At 43.1% G+C, this 20,632-nt stretch overlaps 1 protein-coding gene across 1 annotated transcript; it reads left to right on the top strand.

Annotated features, from left to right (window-relative positions):
* The first annotated feature begins 2,856 nt into the window (after window positions 1-2,856).
* Window positions 2,857-16,983, top strand: slc34a1b (solute carrier family 34 member 1b). The gene is given in 15 exon segments (XM_056440147.1): window positions 2,857-2,922; window positions 3,025-3,154; window positions 3,157-3,204; window positions 3,612-3,758; window positions 4,015-4,158; window positions 4,283-4,293; window positions 4,968-5,005; window positions 5,526-5,721; window positions 6,257-6,352; window positions 6,494-6,557; window positions 6,694-6,809; window positions 8,495-8,546; window positions 8,715-8,831; window positions 11,499-11,615; window positions 12,108-16,983. Coding segments are annotated over 15 exon segments (1,653 nt in total). The 3' UTR covers window positions 12,419-16,983.
* Window positions 16,984-20,632: the final 3,649 nt, after the last annotated feature.

Raw genomic sequence — 20,632 nt, 5'->3', positions numbered from 1 at the left:
TGCTCGGCACAAGTAATCTCATTAGTCTATCAACATTCATCTCCAAATTAGGGCTGTAACTAGCAACTTTTCCATATAAAATGAAGACTACAAAGTGACGCCTTGACATTGTTTTGTCTGACAAAGTCCACAACCAAAAGATTAAATTCTCTAGCTGACTAAAAGAACAGCAAATATTCACATGTCGGCAGTCAAACCAAATTGTTTTCTTTAAAAAAAACGTGTAGGCCCTAGGCTACGGGTAATTTATTATAGTGACAGTTGCCAACACATGATCTACGGCTTGACTAATGGATTAATTAATTTAATCTTTCTACTGTACTCCAAGACTGGAGAGTTTGTGTTTGTGCTTATTATGTGGCCTCCGTTTACATTTCTAAGGTTGAGCATATTTATGATTGAGGGATTGCCTCCGCATGGCTCTCAACATGGCGCCGCCAGAACCGGTGGTTCAAAGCTAACCAACATATGTTTAGAGATAATGTCTCTGTGATTCCTTTCACTCAGATTACAGGCTGCTAACTCACTAAAAGCTACATGTATTCATCAGTGTGAGATTAACACAGAATTACTCAGCCATTGGGGAGCAGAGGCGGACTTACGCCGTGTACCTCCTGCTCATTGATTGGCAGGTGTTTGTCGTGGCAGGCCGATCAACAACCTCTCTGTGACCTGCACATCTGGAACGGGGATTAACGGCATCACGGAGACGGGGTGTACCAAAGAGCTCGGGAACTTGGCCAGAGACGTAGCCGTCTGAGTGTCCATGTGTGCGTGTACATCTCGGTGTCTCTTTTCCTTTGCTCAATGCAGCGCCACGTCTTCTGGATTTATCCCCCAGACACCATTGACAGTCTCGGCTCTGGTCCAGCTGCCTGCACAACAACAGAGCCGTTATCTTGCTCTGGCTCCCAGCTCTCTTAACAGTTTTGAAAATAACAACTTTAGGCTAGTGGGTTATTAAGTGCTGCTCCGTTGAGATCATGGATGCAAGTCTGAGGTCAGCAGGTTTGGCAGATTTGGTTGAGAGCACTGCTGATGTGGCAGAACTGTAGCTGGACTAATTCTTAACAATTTCCCTGTAACACACAGCGAGGAGGACCTTGCCTGTGAGTCGTCGGGTGTGTGTGTGTGTGCGAAGAGGATCTGAGAAGATATTCCTGATATTTAATTTCCAATCACAAAATGCTTGATCTTAAGTCCTGGAAAAGTACCATAAGCACCTGCACATGCTGCACGTCTCGCAGATCACACTCAACGTGTTTGAAATACTTCCACTGACGTTTATCATGCAAGAAATGAACATGTAATATCCTGACTTTATTCTGTACCAAACTACAGTGTGTGATGCAAACAGCTGTTTGAACATACTGGACTAAAAGTGTAAGAAATGATGCTTTTCTCCTCACTCCTACCAGCAGGTGTCACATTTCTCCTGCTCTCCCACTTGAAACGAGAAGAACCTCCAACAACAAGGACGATCATCAATCACATCAAACGGTCCTCTTCATCTGGAATTCTTTATCTGGCTCCATGTCAGGGGGAAAAATAGCTGCTTGAACAAACATCATTCATCACCTAATACACAACGTGCTTTCCCAACCCATGCGTCTCTGTGTTATTAAGTTATGTCTGTTATTGATTACCAGTGAGGTCTGTGACAGCGGAGCAGGCTAACGAGAGATGAGATGTTACCTGGTTGCTTATTTAAGGCAGATGTACACTTCAGTTTGATGCTTTCTTTTCCAAGGGGTCATACCCAACACCTTAGACTGTTTCAGAAGAGGTAAGATACTTTACTGCGTATGTCATTACCAAATAAGTATGTTAAGTGATTTTGCTTCATTATTACTGAAGATTTCTTATATTATTTTAAATGAATAATTCATTAATATTATAGTAAATCTTTCCTCTTATCTAAAAGGGACCAACAGAAATGTTGGCATGTTAGCCATCACTCACCAACTGTTACTAAAGTAAAGGCTTTGGTGCAACATAAACATATATATGTAAGCCCTAGTAATTTAAAGGCAACTCACAAATAGTAGAGAAAAGGAGAGCAACAGTGAGGGTAGGGCAGGTAGACGAGAGGATGGCATTCTCTAGACACACACACAATATGCTCAAGTACATTCAGCTGCAATTTATAGAACTTGTCTCACTCACATACACACTTATGTGAACTGGGCCGCTGCACATCAGAAGTTGCAGGAGGATGCTACACAGAATGAGACTGATGCAGCGACTGTAATTACTGTAATTTTGACTCCTGTAATTACTGAACTCACTTCCATCCTCTTTGCTTTACAAAGACACATTAGCACTCCCTCCTACACTGGAGAACCCCAAAATATGGCCGACATGAAAAGGGGGATAAATAAAAAATAAAAAAGCGTTTCTCTTCAAACCGAGAGCGTGAAAATCCTTGGATGGAGCCGCGGCACTATAGACAGTGGAGAGCCCTTTAAGAGCTGCTTACTGGCAGCTGCAGGAAATGCTGGGCAAGATGAGTTACATGGAAACTGGTGTTTCCTTATTGATTCTGACAAGGTGTTCATTTGTTGAGAGGCAAGACGAGGCCTCGCGGTGTATGTAGTTGAAGCGTGTGGTTTGACCTCGAATACCAAGGACAGCTGACAATTACAGTGTGGGCCACCTTTGTTCCTTTATAATTGCTTGTCTGTTGATCTGAGTCGCGTGGCGAGAGACGGGCTCATACACAGACACGTTTGTCTCCTTGGGCTTCTTTTTTTTACTGCTGCAGGTGACTTATGAACCAATTCTCTCTCACATGTGTTCCCTCTAAGGTGTCAATTTGTAATGACCTCCATGTCTCCACACAGCATTCAAAGCACCATGTCGTCTCGATCTATAACCATCGTGTCCTCTGGACGGAGCACAGGGCTCCACTACACTGGTAACGTATTGGCTTCAATGGCCATCATTCTGTTTATGTCTGTCTTTGAGATGCTTTGAAGCAGATCTTGCCCACCTGAGTGTCTGCTCTTTATTATTCTTTAGGAGGGGGGGGTGAGGATGCACGGCACTCAGCTCTCTGCACAGCCCAAACTCCTGCCGGAGGAGGACAGGGAGTCAGGCATTGGCTCCACCCTTGACCTCTGCAGCACCTCTGAAGGCCAGAACAAACATGGCAATGCAGCAAACCTACATTTAGGGAGACAGACAGACTCCCAAAACAGAAAGGTACAAGAGTGGCATTAGGAGGAGAATGTTGCACTCAGGTCCTGCGTTGGAAGTATAAGTCTGATCTTAAAAAAGAAAATGCTCAAAGACAGACAGAGCCAGTGGGACATGCAGTCTGGGCAACACAGGCGAAGTCCTGCTGTCACTCATCAGCATTTGGCTGCATATGGGTAATGTAGTCGGTCAGATGGATTTGCTCTCTGTTATTTGTGAGATTGCTTCCTGAGGCCATCTCTCTCATCCAGAAAAGAATCATAAGAATGGGGGGGAAAAAATTAAGAATAAAGGCTAAACATACCACATTTGTGTGGTATCTGTGAAATATTAATATTTTGTATGACTGTTCTACTGAAGGGCATATTGTAAAGCTACACCATCTCCCGGGTTAATGTTGTTGCTTTCAACAGATAGCTCTCTGCCGATCACAGCAGTGAGTCAGAACAAGAGCAGGCAGCTCCTTACCAATCTATCCAAGATCCCTCTCCTCCTCATCCTCTTGTTCCTCTTTGTCTGCTCCTTGGACACGCTGAGCTCTGCTTTCCAGTTAGCAGGGGGTAAGTGCTATCACCCTCTATGCCCACCTTAGCGGGTTGATAGTGACTCAGCCAGTTGATGTTTGACTAATAAATGAGTCACTGCAGAACACTGCTCTGCTGCATAATTTACCACGAAGCTTCATCTGGTGACCTTTCTGGACTTGGGGAAACAAGAGGTTTAATTTTTGATTAACATTGTTCTTGGTAATCGTGTTATGTCTGAGACCAGTATTTGTTTTGTCTCTGTGTGTATGTGGGCGGCATATCTAACCAGGTAAAGTAGCAGGGGGCATTTTCCAGGACAATGCAGTGCTCTCTAACCCTGTGGCAGGCCTGGTGGTGGGGATCTTGGTTACGGTGCTGGTCCAGAGCTCATCCACCTCCACCTCCATTGTCGTCAGTCTGGTGGCCTCCGGATGTGAGTAGGAGAATAAAAACGTGTAAACAACAAGTTATTTTAGGTTTTAAATAAGACTGGAATAGAACAATGTGGATGCTGGCCTCATTTATTGTGCGATATAGTGTATGCTGTTTGTCTCTAGGCTATTATTGGGCATGCAAAACATTACAGTTAACAAAAAACAGTAGCAATGCATTAAATATAGAAAAGACTGGCAATAACACATAGATAAATAGCACATTTATTATAAAAAAAAAAATAGAATCAGCATCATCCTTCACATCTAATTAAAATGACTAAATTAATGAGACGTAATTTAATCTTTCTTATTTGTGATGTATATCATACACTGAGCTGAAAGTAACTATTTGAGATTGTAGCGCTGCAGTGGCAATTTTTAGAAACCGTCTCAGAATGAATGTACTCACCTCATGCAAACAACTGATTTTCAGAAGGCGCATGCGCAAAGGGTAGTCCTCAATGAAACACACTTATTTTGAGTTGATATGCACACCATCTAACCTAAATAAATCTAATAAATGAAAGTATTCATACATTTTGTGTTACACCCATTAAATATAAATATCTATTTTTGTAATTGATTTATTTATATGTATCAAACAATATTTAAATGTGTCACCTCGAAGAAGGGCTTGAATCGTTTTTGTGAGTGTAACCTAAATAAATCTAATAAATGAAAGTATTCATACATTTTGTGTTACACCCATTCAATATAAATATCTTCGTTTTGTAATTGATTTTTTTAAATGTATCAAACAATATTTAAATGTGTCACCTCTAAGAAGGGCTTGAATCGTTTTTTTGAGTGCATGATGCAAGCTGCTGAGAGGACCGAGTTCCATCGGTGAGTGAAGAACGGGGCAAAAGGGTGAGTGCAGGGGAAGGCTGAAGAGCGGGGAAGAAGAAATTGAGATGGAAAACTGAAGAGGATAAGTGGGGAGATGGAGACATGAAGGGGAAAGTGCTGAAAGTGCAGAGGAGAAAACAGAGGAGGGCGAAGGGAGAACATTAGCAGCTGCTCGCTGCCTCTTTGCTTCAGCCTCCGTTCGAGCGTCATTTCTACAACAGTGACAATAATGGCACCAATACACTTTGAATTCACACCACTAACCCTTTGGCTTGAACATGTACGTCACTGAACAGATGGCACGTTGCTTAATCTGTATCTGGTCAGATTAATGTCATTTGTTAGACTTTTATAATATACTCACACACTGAGTCAAAACTAAAATACCAATTACATCAGACACATCCCCGAAAGGCGAGCTATTGAATAAGCAGATTAACAAGCAATCATTTTGAGTGGCTGATCATGCTGATGGCTGACCTTCGATAAAAGTGAAGATGATTGTGACCCGCTGCAGGGCCTTCGCCGGGGCAACGATCCACGACTGCTTCAACTGGCTGTCGGTGCTGGTTCTGCTGCCGCTGGAGGTGGCGGGTGGCCTCATGTCCCAGCTGTCGTACCTGTTGGTCACCAGCTTCAAGCTTCAACCAGGGAAGGAAGCACCTGAGATGCTCAAGGTCATCACCGAGCCAGTCACCAAGTTCATCATACAGGTGAATCAGACGATCGGCATTTTTCTAACTCATCATTTGCAAAAAACCCTCCCCCAAGCAGATTATCCAATTATAGCTTAACAATTGTAACCACGGCGGGACTGTCCATCTTTGGATTTCTGTTGTGAGAGACATGCATTTGAAGAATTTGGAGCATGGTGGTTTTTTTGCCTATTTTTGCTAGCAATGCAACCCAAGTTAGTGTTGCCTTTCCCCTTTACTTTGGGTTGACATCTTCCAAAAAGCCTTTTTAGTTTTCATTAAAACAGACAGACAGACAGTCTTCAATCCAGGACACATTGTTTTTGGTAAATCTGCCTCTGGTATTATATTTAAGCTGCATATGTGCCGCAGAAGACTGGAAAGATTGATAGATATTGCAACTGTAACTAAGGGGGGAGGAGCCTAACAAACTAGTCAGTTGATTGTCCTAAGTATCTTGGACAGCAGGATGTGAGGTTGAACATTTTAACTGCACGATTCTTGAACTCACTGAAGAGAAGAGACACATATTTCTCTTTTATTTCACCCTCAGCTAGACAAGTGTGTGATCACAGGGATCGCCATGGGGAATGAGGACACGAGGAACAGGAGCCTAGTGAAGGAATGGTGCCAGACTGACCTTGTTACGGCAATAGCACCGTCTCTCCTGCTCTCTCCTGCACATGTAGACACATTGTGTCACACACTGGCGCCAAATAGAGCGGCGCCGCTGCCAGTGAATTGTGTTGCAAATGTGTTTAATGCTTCTTTCTTTCTTTCTTTCTGACAGCCCACTGGCAATGTGAGCACTGCACACTGCAGCCCCAGTGGCATGCCCCGATCATCACTGAAGTGTGAGTTCAAACTCAATAATATGTGTATTGCACCCTCTCTTGTGAAGTGCCCAGTGCTCTTCTTGTATGCATTTCTCTCAGCATCGTATATTTGTGGGATCATTTCCTGATGGTTGATGGTGCTGTCCCTCTGCAGGTCGGCATTTATTTGTGTCCAGCGGCCTGTCGGACCTCACGGTGGGCCTGATTCTCCTGGCAGGCTCTCTGGCTGTCCTCTGTACCTGTCTGCTGCTGCTGGTTAAACTACTCAAGATTCAAGATTCAAGATTCAAGATGTTTTATTTGTCACATACACACACAGGGTGTGCAGTGAAATGAAAGTGGCAATGCTCAGCAGGAATGTGCAAGGGCAACAAGTACACACTATTTACAATAAAAAACAACACAATATTTACAGTAAGTGTGTGTGTGTGTGTGTGTGTGTGCCTAAGAGGGGCAGTTGTGTGGGTCTATGTGGGGGTCCTGGTGAGGTCGGAGTTCACAGTCCTGATGGCCTGAGGAAAGAAACTCCGTCTCAGTCTCTCTGTTCTTGCAGCGTGACTACGGAGGCGCCTGCCTGACCGCAGCAGCTGAAACAGTCTGTTGTTGGGGTGGTGAGGATCCTTCATGATCCTGCCGGCTCTGGTTCTGCACCTCCTGGTGTACAAGTCCTGCAGGGTGGGAGTGTAGTTCCAATAGTGCGTTCAGCCGAACGCACTACTCTCTGCAGAGCCTTCCTGTCCTGAGCGGAGCAGTTGCCAAACCAGGCTGTGATGCTTCCTGTCAGGACGCCTCTACAGCTCCAGAGTAGAAGGACTGAAGGATCCTCTGGGAAACTTTAAATTTCCTCAGCTGCCTGAGGTGGTAGAGGCGCTGCCTTGCCTTTCTCACCAGAGTGTCTGTGTTCGTTGACCATGTCAGATCCTCGGTGATGTGGACTCCCAGGTATTTATACCCGCTCACCCTCTCCACAGTAGTCCCGTTAATCCCCAGTGGTGAGTACGTCCTCTGTTGTTGTACCCTCCTAAAGTCCACAATCAGCTCCTTAGTTTTGGTGACATTCATGATGAGGCTGTTGTCCTGGCACCAGAGTGACAGATCAGCAACTTCCTCCAGGTAGGCCTTCTCGTCGTTGTCGGAGATCAGGCCCACCACCACTGTGTCATCCGCAAACTTGATGATGGTGTTGAGCTGAACCTGGCCACACAGTCATGTGTGTACAGGGAGTACAGTAGGGGCTGAGGACGCAACCCTGGGGGATCCTGTGTTCAGGGTGAGGGGTTTGAGGTGTGTCTGCCCACCCTGACCACCTGTGGCCTGGCGGTCAGGAAGTCCAGGATCCAAGCACACAGGGGGTGTTCAGTCCCAGCTCAATCAGCTTGCCGCCAGTCTGGAGGGACTATGGTGTTGAAAGCTGAACTATAATCAATGAACAGCAGTCTCACATAGCCCCCTCTGGCTGTCCAGATGAGAGAGTGGGGTGTGCAGTACCTGGGAGACAGCATCATCCGTGGATCTGTTTGGGCGATAAGCAAACTGCAGCGGGTCCATGGAGGAAGGGAGGAAGGCGCAGATGTAGTCCTTTATCAGCCTCTCAGCATTTCATGACCACCGAGGTGAGGGCCACCGGTCGGTAGTCATTCATACATGCTGGAGAAGCATTCTTGGGCACAGGGACAATAGTGGATCTCTTGAAGCAGGCGGGGACCACGGACTCAGCCAGGGAGAGGTTGAATATTGTGGTGAACACTGGAGCTAGCTGGTTAGCACAGGTCTTCAGTACTCGCCCAGATATGCCATCTGGACCTGCAGCTTTCCTGGTGTTCACCCTCAACAGAGCCCTCCTCACACTGTGCTCGGTCACAGAGAGTGTGTGTTCATCCCCAGCGGTAGAACTCACCTCGGCTACGCTAACGGTGTTGTTGTTAGCCGGCGAGCTAGCGCTGTTGTTGCTCAACTCCCTTCTTAAAGGCCAAGTCGCAAAGGTCATCCATAAAGTCGTCAACACAGGTGGGCTTTCTTTTGAGCTGCTGGAGGTTTGACACATGTTGTCATGGAGCAAAGGAACCAAGAAACCCTTCTTGTATGCAAGTTACTCGAACGGGGCTTAGAAGAAGATACAAGTGTTGATGAGTTAATACATGTGCCCCATAATCTCTCCTCTCTGCATCCCAACAGACCTGCCCTATCCGTGCGGCTGGCTGTCAGGATACATGGCCATGCTTGTGGGTGCAGGGGTGACATTTGTGGTCCAGAGTAGCTCTGTCTTCACTTCAGCCATGACTCCTCTAGTAGGTGGGTGAAATATGCTTTTGTGGAGATGATATATCACGTGATTATATTATGTGTAGGTACAGTATGTATGACCCAGAAGAAAAGACAATGCATTGCAAGCAGAAGTGAAAAACTCTTCCGCATAATAGGAAACAGAATCCAATGAGTCAAAGCATGAAAACCATGTGCACAAAATAGATATGCCATACATTAAAAATGAGAGGAATATGTGATAAAGGCAGACAAGATACATGCAGACATATGTTAATAACCCCACTAAGAGGACTACTAAGAGCTAAACATTTACATAATTGAGTTATTTTTTGATATTGAAACTTCATACATTTGTTATTTTCCTGTAGACTCATGACATATGATGACATCCACTAACACTGCTTTACCCAAACGGTTATGTAAAACCAACATCCGTCGTGAGAATAATAAACGATGTTGCTTCAAAGACAATTGAATAAATGTCATTTAATATTATTTATTTATTTACAATTTAAGACTTGAGTATAATTTGAACACATATAGTTTTTTGTGGAGACACACAGTGAGTTTACAGTGGTTAAAGGGTTGTTTCTAGCAAGACATTTTTTTTATAAAAGCTCTTTGTTGTTCTTTGTTTGACAGATTTGTTTGTAACTATTAGTTTTAATTAAAACTTTCTATATTCTTGGTGACCTATCAGGTTTTTGCACTAGTGTCTCACTGTCGCAGCTGCTCAGAGCGTGCAGCACAAACACAGCTTGAGCGGAAAACTCGCTGCACGGCTTTGTTTTACTCTCTTGGATGTGTTCTATCTTTCTTGTTCGTGACCACAGGAGGCCGAACCATTTTAAAACACCCCCCACCCCCATCTATTAAAATACAGAATAATAAAAAATGAACCGTGTGCATTAATCACCTCAGTGCGAGTGTGAAACGTGTGGCAGCATCACTTGGATATTACTGTATAAGAGTTATGTGAGTAATATTTAACAACAATGTGATCACTGGCAGCTGTCCAGCACTCTATTGTCTCTACAGAAATACTATCTGGTAAACTGGACAGTTATTCGTTGCATCCTGATGGCTAATCTGTGGTACTTTAGTGGGTTCCGCATTATATGCTAAATCCAACTGTAATTCTACTCATTATAGTTTGTCATTGCAATTTTCTCTTTGTGATTCAGACGTCGTATACAGTAGAACAACTCTTAATCACTCAATTTGCTTAGTTCTCTCCTCTTTGTGTTGGGTTATCCTCAAGAAAGTGTTGTTTGTAGTCGGGGGGCAATTCCAGCATCTGCCAGTTGGACTGATGTGACTCTTCTTCTCATCTCATCATGATGCATTTGCTGCAAACCCTTGTGGAGTCTCTTGTAATGTCTTATAAACTGGACATTAACTGTGCAGAGTATCAGCTCTCGTCCATTGGGGGGCCTGCACTGTGCAGAGGTGGATATCACTCATGTTACTTGTCTGGATTCTGCATTTGGCATTTGAGGTTTGCCACTGTGTTGGTGAGCTCAGATTATCTGACTTCATGTTTTACACACATATCAGAACATATGATTACTTTGTTTTGAATATGTTGTGGAAGAGAGAGGACGACAAAAACGCTGAAGACTACATCACCTGTGTTTTACTGTCACTCAAACCTGGAAGAACTGCCCATGTAATCCAGCAGCTCGTAAACTGGGCTGTTGTTTCCAAGCTGCTGCTTTTTGCACCAAGTTCTGAATTGTAAAACCACAACCTCTGATCAGACGTGCACTGCTACAGTATTACATTGTTCACTGTTTATTGAGAAAAGGTTTACCTGACCGTCATGTATTTACTGGCTCATCACGTTAGAATACCTACATTTCCTTGTTGCTAGATGAGGCCAAATAAGGACACGATGCTGCTTATTTCGAGTCTTGTGAAGTTTGTAAGATCATGTTGCATAACCGGTATTGTATGCCACTGGCTAAACGAAGCATGTAAAATCAGTGATGACTGAGTCACCAGCCTGCGACTCAGTGATAAATGTGAGATTGGAATCATGTCTCATTTTAAACAGGAGTAATTGAGCAGCTGGAAAAAAAAGCTGAAAGGCAAGAGACTAATACATATGGATGACTTCCAATCCTCAGTTATAGTTCTGTTTATTTTTATGTTAGGCTTTACCTTTCCATCAACTGTTGCTGTCAGTTTCATTTAAAACAGAAACACAGCAACCATGTTCCATCTATTTCAATATATTTAACTAAATATATTAAACTAAATAGAGACTATTTATTTTGGTCCTACTTTGGTTGTCAGTTGCTGTCAGGCAGCTGCTCATTTGACTGGCAGTTATATTTCAGCCTCTGCTGCTTTTTGTTATATTGGCTTTTGTTCATCACCACGTTCGATTTATTTGTTATGTCGTCTATTAATATGAGATGGTAAATTGAGTCATATAGTGTGACTAATTCATTTTTAAAACATTGTATGGTGAACAGCCCTTATGGCCCTCAACCAGGATCCCAGTACATTTATTGTGTTGATGTAGTTCTAAACTGCTTCTTATCGTTGTAAAAGAAGTGGATTCAGTTTTTATCAACTTCTCAGGAACGTAATCCCAATCAAAGAATTCCACTTTTAATTCCTGGTTACCCATCTTTATTTATTGTCCTTGAGTCCTCAGATGCAGTATGTTTCTGTGGTCTCTCTCAGGTATTGGTGTGATCAGCCTGGAGCGGGCCTATCCTCTCACTCTCGGGTCCAACATCGGTACCACCGCCACAGCCCTGCTGGCAGCTCTGGCAAGTCCGGGGGAAAAGCTAGCAGCTGCCATATAAGTAAGCCAATGCGTTATCAGATGCAAGAGCCATACAGCGAAAAGAGAAACACATATAGTGAATGCACCATTACCAACATCCTCCCACGTTGAAGGAAAAACATATTTTTAGAGGACAATTTATTCACAGTGAGACAACACTAAGGGAGCCCACGAATATATTTTTCATCTACACAACAACAACAAAATGTGCACACTCATACAGATTGTTGATACATTATTTTGATGAGCATGTATTTATGCATAAACGAGCAGGAGGCAAATAAGTGGACGCTCATCATGGGAAAACAGTTGTTTGTTAATCTTCTTTTTAAACAAAACTGTCAAAAATAAGGACAATCTTGTGTCATTGACGGATAGAATGTAACATGATGACAGAACAGGTCACGCAGACTCTCTGAGGATTTAAATGACAGTATGACACACATTGTCTGTTCAATACATCCTTCAGCGCTGACGCACTGTATCTTCGTATCTTCTCGCTCCATGTAGATTGCTCTGTCACCTCTTCTTCAATGTCTTTGGTATCCTGCTGTGGTATCCTCTTCCCTTCACACGCCTGCCGATATTGATGGCTCGTGTCCTTGGTGAGCGCACTGCCAAGTACCGCTGGTTTGCAGTCGTGTACCTCCTCCTTTGCTTCTTGCTCCTGCCGTCGCTGGTGCTGGGCCTCTCGATGGCAGGGTGGCGAGTGATGGCTGGCGTTGGGGCCCCTTTTCTGGGTGTGACTGTCTTCATAGCCGTGGGAAATGTGATTTTAAAAGGGTTACAGCGGTGCAACAGCACTCCACTCTAGTCTAACTGATCAAACATTTCAACTGAATTGTCAGTATTGAGATGGATGGAAATAATCACATTTTGTAATTGCTTAGAAATGAACTAATTTTCTGATTATTAATTGATTCATACGGCCTCCCAAAGACAGGCTAAATATCATGAGCTCAGTATGAGATTTTCATCCAATTGAGCAAGCTCCATCTGCTGATGGATATCAGTTTTTTTTGTCACCTGATGACGCGATCGATGAAGACATTAAACTGAATTAATGATGAACGACATAGACGAAGCATATAGTGTAGCATAATAACTGTTTTTGCCCACTAGTGGTGCTGGAGCAATGTTTTTGTGAGATTGTTCCCATTTTGTTTCTGCCAAAAATGTAGCAATGCGTTAGCAAAGGCAGTGATGTTAACATTGATGTCAATGACGCAGAATGGTTTTAATTTTAATATTGTTTGCTTTAACTAAAAAAATATATTTTTTGTGTGCAGAAAATGGATTTAGAAAGACGTTTCACTGGATCATTTTGCAGATTTGACAACATTTGCAGAACAGCCGTGTTCTCCAGTCAGTAACATGTCCAGTCTTGACTACAAAGTCTTTATGTTAGAGTGAGTATAAACCAAAGGATTCAGCTGTACTGGCTGCAGAGTTCATTCATTTTATGTTCTTTCTTTATTTTTTCTCCATGTTTGTGTGTCAAGAAGAGGCGGACAGAAAGGTTGTTGCCCCAAAGTTGAATGATAATGAATCGTATGATGGAGCGTAAACACACATCATGTTTAATTCCCTGTAGTCAAGTGTATTTGAGCACCTGAATACACACAGCCACTACACAAGATTCAAATGATCATAATATTAGCTTCTTGATGTTATCTACAAAGTAGTGTGTGTGGTGTGTGTCACGACTCAAAAAACAGGACCCAAAAAACAGGACCCAAAAGCACGACTCCAAAGTTCAGGGCAATCAAAAGGGTTTATAAAAAACAGAAAATCACAGCTATGCTGGAAAAAGACGAACAAAGTACAAAACAAAATCACAACTATGCTTGAAAAGTAATCCAGGACAAACTGTCTCGTTTGGCTCTCTCCGAAGGCGGTCACATTTTTCTCTCCCTCTCCTCCCCATGACCTTCCCTGCTTGGCTCCTATCGTCATGTCTTGTCTTATACTTGAGAGACTCTCTCCGCATCGCTCTTCGAACTAAAAACCATGGACCGATCAACTGGTCTCTCAACGCAATTGACACCATCTTCTCGACGAGAAGCTCGGGTTCGGGGGAACCTGCCTGTCCTGCCGGGACGGTTGCAGCTGGTTACACGATGGACGCGTGGGAGAAGTGGCGTGTCGTGTGCCTAGCGGCCCTTTCCGCGGAGGACGTAGAAGACGTCTACCTATTCAGAACTATGATTACAGGATTTCTGCTGTTTGGATTTGGCGCTGCCCTGGTTTATCGGAAAATTAAGGAAACGGTGACAGCTGTTAAAAGCCCCCTAAGGCTGCCCGAATGCGCTGGGTAGAGTTGTTGGCACTCAGACTGTGGCATTAAATCGCCAGAATGATAACATCGTGGAGAAGCTGACGGTTCTGCAAATGAAATTGGATCGATTTGAAAACCTATTGGAAAATGGGAGGAAAATGGAGGGATAGTAGTTGCGCAAATTGAATGCAGCTACTGGAAGACCAAACAATCCCAATCTTATCTGCTTTCGGCTCCCTCAACCAGAACGGGCCTTGGCCATTACTGGAACAACAACTCCCCTGAAGATCGCTGAAGTGAGAATCTCTCTCATTCCCTTCCCCCTATCCACAGACACCTGTGGTTGTTGTCTCCCCAGGACCTTTCAAGGCTATCTCCATGGCAACGACCATCTTGCGCACTGAGAACTTTGTCTGTTGTGGCCTGGGGGAGGACGACATACCAGGCCACTCATACACAAACTTTCAACACACTGATATGCATTCACTACCCTCACCCCCATCCCACGCCTGCTTCGTACCCCCAGTGTGACAGGACGGGGTCTGTGACTGCCGCTGTAATGGCTGCTGGACCGGCTGACTGCTTGTCTGTGCTGGTTACCTTCTGCCCCCCAATGGCTGGGCTTAGATCACCCAGTCTTTGGCTTACCCCCCCCCTCCTCCTCGTTGCAAGTCATGTTTAAAATGTATGTGCTTATGTGCTCTCTCCCCTCATGTTATGCTGTAATCTTTCATCCTTTCTTGCCATTTCGTTGCCTCTGTACCTGTACTCTAGCAATGGCAATAAATTGAATCCAATCCAATCCAATCCAATCCAAAAGACTACAGACAAGAGACAAGACGATCTGACACAAGACACAGAATAAACAAAACATTCTGTGCCAACAAAAAAAGCTGCAACTTTTGATTGTTTATTATGTTTCCAAATCTCAGCCAGATGTGAATTCATACTTGTTCCTCATACGTTCATGCAGGTTCCACACATACACGCTGTGATGTCAAACTCAAAAAGAAGTGATGGATCACTTTCTATGACCATTTTTCATGGATAATTAGTTTCTACTTGGTGGTTTCTAAAAAATAACCAGAGGAACAGAACTGAAAGAGATCCATTATTTGTTCAACATGGCCGGTGGCTGTTGTTGAGTGAGCAATGTGTGGGCCTTTAGGGAACACACGTTTACCAAAGCTGCAGAAAATGCTTCCCTCATATATCATTCTTAGTCATGCGGCCAAATGATATCGGTTTACTTTGACTTCTTTGTCACAAATCCAGTTGGCTCCTAATGAAATGTTCTATTTAAGCAATGCCCGTTGAGTTTTATGTGTTTGCATTTGTTCTTCTCATAACTAAGTGGCTGTGCGAGATGGAGTTTTGAGGATGCATTAGAATGAGAACCTTTGTTTTCATTCAAGAGATCCGCAAGCCTGCACATACTAGTGCAGGGTCAGACCGTGACGGCTGTGTGAGTGAGGCAGAATTCATGAAAGTATGCTGAAGTGCCTTAAGTGGGTGAATTTTGAGAGGTGTGTAGGCCACCGCGAGTCAGGTAGCTTGTTAAACAGTAACAGAGGATTTCTCAGTGCAGTTCAGGTCTTCATAAAAACAATCATGTTAAATGTTGAGAATTTAGACAGAACTCACACACAGGGACCTCATTATCACAAGGTCTTCCTCCACCATCTAATTTAAAGTGTTAACTGATGGCATATTATGACACACATTGCTGGGTATTTTTACCTGTGCAATGAGCATGCAGACAGAAAGATGGGGAAGTTAACTCGGGACATTATAGAGGGTTCCATTATTCAACACAAAAAGGATATCATAAATGATGGGGAAAATAATCCTACACTTTGTCCTCTCATATGAACGATAGCTTATTGAAGTAATTCGATATACCATTCATGTTTGCAAGTCCAAAAGAGCGAGACAGTTCCAAGGTAGAATCAACAATGACCGACATGTCTCGGGTTCATCTTCGTGGAAGCCAAACATGATCGATTCTAGAGTCCCTAGAGTTGATGGGATGCACAACGGCTTCGGTAATCATCTACCACAGCTATTATATCACAGAGCTTCTGGAAGCATATCAAATATGCCGATGAGGGCTGAATCAGCAGCGATCATTCTGACAGCCTACTTGAAGGCTCAGAGTTCTCCGCTCCATTCAGCTGGATGATGCCATGACTTGTTGTACCGGATCATGGTCGCTTACTTGGGAACTTTTAATCTAAATAAAGTGTTACAAGATGTCCGTGCTTAAAGTACTTTTGATTTCTCACATGGTAAAGGAAACAATAATTTCTACCACAATAAACATTATTCCTGACGTTTAAAAGGTTTCATCACTAAAATGGTTTAAAAAAGCATTTAAATATTTTGAAAAAGTCTCCATTATTATCTGTGCTGAACTCACATAATTACCTCTCGAGCAGCACAGCACATTTATATTGAATGCAACTGAAATAGAGGAGAGAGAAAGAAAGAGAAACTAAAGGAGGTTTTTAAGGAAAAACAAGCTCCCTCCTTGCAGGTTAAAAGTGGGTGATTGATTTGAAATATGTGTGTTAATATACTCTCTGTTTTTCTGCAATTAATGTGTATTGACTGGTAGTTAAGGTTGTTTACCAGCATTGTCAGTGCTACTGAACACCATGTTAGTGCAGTCATACTTCACTTCAGCTATGAGCCTCCATGTGTAATTAATTCTTGTTTGAACATGAAGTTGAATACCATTATTATCCTTATGTTCAGCACTTTGTGATTTTAAATATGCAGAATTGTGTTAATGAGAAAAAATTTCCAAATGTTTTCATGAATAGGTTTGGCTCTATTCACAAAAAAAGTAGCTTGTACAATACTGTGGACTGCGGATAATAATAATAATATAAATAATAATGCAGAGTGCATTAATACATACCTTTAATTCCAATATTTGTTCTGTCAGACTCTGACCAGTTGTGTACAAAATTGTGAACAACCAGAGTGAAAAACAAGATATGTTTGACTATTTGCATAACAGGAAACAAAAAATACCAATGCTTTTAAAGTTAATAATAAAAATAATAACCTTCAATCTTATATAGCGCTTCTCTAAGTACCCGAAGTCGCTTTACAGAGTCCAGAGTCCAGTAGTCATACCCACACACAGTCATACCGGTGGTGCCACAGCTGCCCTGGGGCAGACTGACAAAAGCGTGGCAGCCAATCAGCGCCTCCGACCACCACCAACATTCATTCATATCCATACGATGCGGTGCATGTCTTTATGATGGTGGGGGAAACCGGAGTACCCGGATTAAACCCACGCAGGCACGAGAACATGCAAACTCCACACAGAAAGGACCTGGAGCGACCGGGATTCGAACCCAGGACCTTCTTGCTGTGAGGCGATCGTGCTAACCACTGAGCCACCGTGCTGCCCGACACCTGGAATATGCAATAAAGTGAGATAGTGAGAAAGAAAGCTCAGATGCTCCAGGAATCTGGCAGCAGGACAGGAGATAAAAACATCTGATCTCAGACAAACAGGACAAGACGGGAGAAAAAGCAACCAGGTCCAAACAAACCATCTTCTTTGGTGCCCAGCAGTCCAATCTGACATTTAAATGTACATTTGGCCAATAGTATACAAACATGTTAACACCATTGATTGATAAAGAAAACATATATATACATATATATATATATATATATATATATATATATATACATATATACAGGAGGCAGAGCATCTTAACTCAAATAACAAAGCATCCCTGTAAGATCTGAGATGAGGTGATGGTTTCAGGTTCACACATTTCTGATGTGCCATGAACTCATCGACCCTGGGCTCGTGAGATGGTTGAGTCGTGTCTCGCCAGCTGGAAATGATTAGCTCTAATTAAAAGTGAGGAGCGCTCCTGACAAATATGATTATATCTGTGTCACAAATACTCCGTGTAACTTGGTCAGTGTTGAAGATGACTTCAAGAGCCCCTTCCTGATGCTTAAATCAACAAGCTAAACACATGTCTCCTCTCCGTGGAGAAAGAGAGACAATATTATTGAACATGTATCAGACGCCATGAGATAAAGCTTTGTTTCCCTCTTCTTCTCTTGTCTCTGGTTCTGTGAGCGTGTCACACCACTGGAGTGTAGCGAAAGGTTAATAATACATCCAAGCAACACATTAACTTAACCGAAAACACACTTGTAGTCAGATAAAGTGTGCTCGATATGAAGCAGTCATAATACAGACATGTTAATTTATGCATTCACACACTAGGTAATTTGTTGCTGTCCTTCGTGCATTTGGCTGTTTAAATGGTGTTACTTTCAGCCTGAATTACACGTTTAACTTTACGTATTTGTTCAATATTATAGTTGACAAGTGACTTGTCTTTGTTTGTGGTAATATAATACAAACAACGGCCCTTTAATGTGAACACGCTCACAGCCAGATTGGAAAAACCTGGATTGAATAGTCATACACAGCTGGTTATTAACTGGATTGAATAGTCATTCAACCCAGTTAATAACCAGCTTCGTGGGCTTGTTTTGTGGGATCATGGTTGTTGGGGTTATTTAAGCCACATAACCTAAAGTTACTCGGGTATGTTGGACTCGCTTTGTGAAACAGGTCTCTGTTTATTTGGTAGATGTTTATTTGGAGTGTGTCCGTCAATATAAACAGAGATAATCCACCTCCTCTAACAGTCTCATAAGAGGAGCATCAATGTGTGTTTTCAATGTAACATGAGGTAGCAGAATTGCAAAGATAATTTCTAATTACTTTGTATTTTAGACATAACATCTGTGACATAGTTGCATGTTTTCTCAAACCATTGGAATGCTGAAATGTCTTCGTCTCTTAGACAGCCGTGTTGACAGCTGGTATCATACATGTAGAGCAGAGTTATGGGCTCATTGGAGTATTGTTCCATACAGATTTTGTTAAAGCCGAGACTGGCAGTTTAGCTTTTGTACCCCCCCCCCCCCCACACACACACACACCTTCTTTCTGCTTCTTTAAATATGCCTTTTTTAAGTTTGTCTAAATCTACATTTGTGAAGTTCTCTGAACAAAACAGCTCTTTTAAAGATACCAATGATATAATAAGGGCGTACTCTGCAACACGAACATGAATCTTGGCAAAACTATTCTCTTCACAGTCGATCTTGCCAGCATTATAACAAAAGCACGAGAAGTGCCTGGTTTGTTTAAGCTTTTTAAGAGACCACTTTAAAATAATGTATTGTTATCTTGGAGTCAATGTAATGTACTCTGCTATTCTTTAGCAGTGAGTCAGTATAAAGTCTAAGCTCTGTGATCTGGACCACTTCACTGGTATTTCTTGACCAAGAGTCATGGATGAGTTTGCCTCACCTCTAATCACATGCACATAACCAAGCAAAACCGACACACACACACACAGACAACCCCCCCCCCCCCCACACCCACACACACACACACACGGGACAATGGGTTTGTTCATCCTCAGGATCTGAAACTGAAATAAATGTCTAATTTGCAGTTATACACAATTACACATTAATTTTGCTAAACAACAGGCAAATAGATACAAAGGTTTGCCCCAGAATAATAGTCAAATATAAGGAGGAGAGATTAATCATTCGTACTGCATGTTTGAATCCACCTGAGAGTTAAAAGAAACACATGTTTTCTTGCCCATGGACAAAGCTAGTGGCTTCTGAGTGACATGTCAGTGCTCTCCTAACTTCAAACTAATAACTTCAAGTTAGGTCGAGTTATCGAGTGGTGAAAAAGGACACGTGTATCATTTTAAATCAGCGCCAGTGATAATGTGATTCCACTTGACACTATCAGACAGTGGCCCCGATATTTCTGAATCTGCATTGGACGGGTTCATAGAAATGATGATTACATCTTGCTAACTTCAAAGAGCTGTTGTCACTGTACAGTGTGTGCTTCCTTTAAAAATGTATAAATATAACCTCTAATTTCATTGAGCCGATGATGTGCAGATATACATATATGAATAAAACCCAGTAGTGACTCCAAAATCTGTCCACACTGCACAAATGATAATCATATGATAATACAATTCACAGGCATTCAAATGAAAATGCTGCTACTCCTTGCTGTCTTTACCGACATGCACATTCCCATTTCATCAACGGGACTGAGGCCAAGCGTGTTGCCCCTCAAGTCCCTCAACACTTCACCCTGGTCAAGAAGGCTCACCAGTGGCTAATAAGGAGACTGAGGAAGGTCTGTCTGCCACCTCTGGTGAACTTCTACCACAACACCGTATAGAGCAGGGGTCCCCAAACTTTTTCCTGTGAGGGCCACATAACGTTTGCCTCGTCTGCTGGAGGGCCAGCCGGGGGGGGGTGCTCACCTATGCGCGCGCATCACGGCTCAGTGGTGCGCGCGCATCGCTCGCGTGCAGACAGCATTTAACGGAGCAGCGCGTGCGCTCTGATCGCTCTTTTAATGTAGTATCGATACTAAAAATATGGGGGTGGAGATTTCACCCTGTTATAATAGTAGGGATAACACTGGAGTAGATAAGCGTGTCTTCTTGTCTGATCAATACGCAACTGTGAGGTGCGCGAATGGACCGAGCGGCCAGCTGCTGATCACTCACTCAACAGCCCGACTTGCACGAGCAGACGGTGCACCGAAGACTCATTTTGACCCAGGAAAAATCCTGGATGCGCGCGCCACTCGCTGTGAGTGCATGCACGTGCAGACAGCATTTAACGGAGCGAAGCAGCGCG

The sequence above is a fragment of the Pseudoliparis swirei genome, chromosome 19, assembly GCF_029220125.1.
Source record: "Pseudoliparis swirei isolate HS2019 ecotype Mariana Trench chromosome 19, NWPU_hadal_v1, whole genome shotgun sequence".
In the NCBI taxonomy this organism is placed as follows: Eukaryota; Metazoa; Chordata; class Actinopteri; order Perciformes; family Liparidae; genus Pseudoliparis; species Pseudoliparis swirei.
Note: the sequence above shows the minus strand (reverse complement) of the source record. Positions and strands in the feature narration are given on the sequence as shown.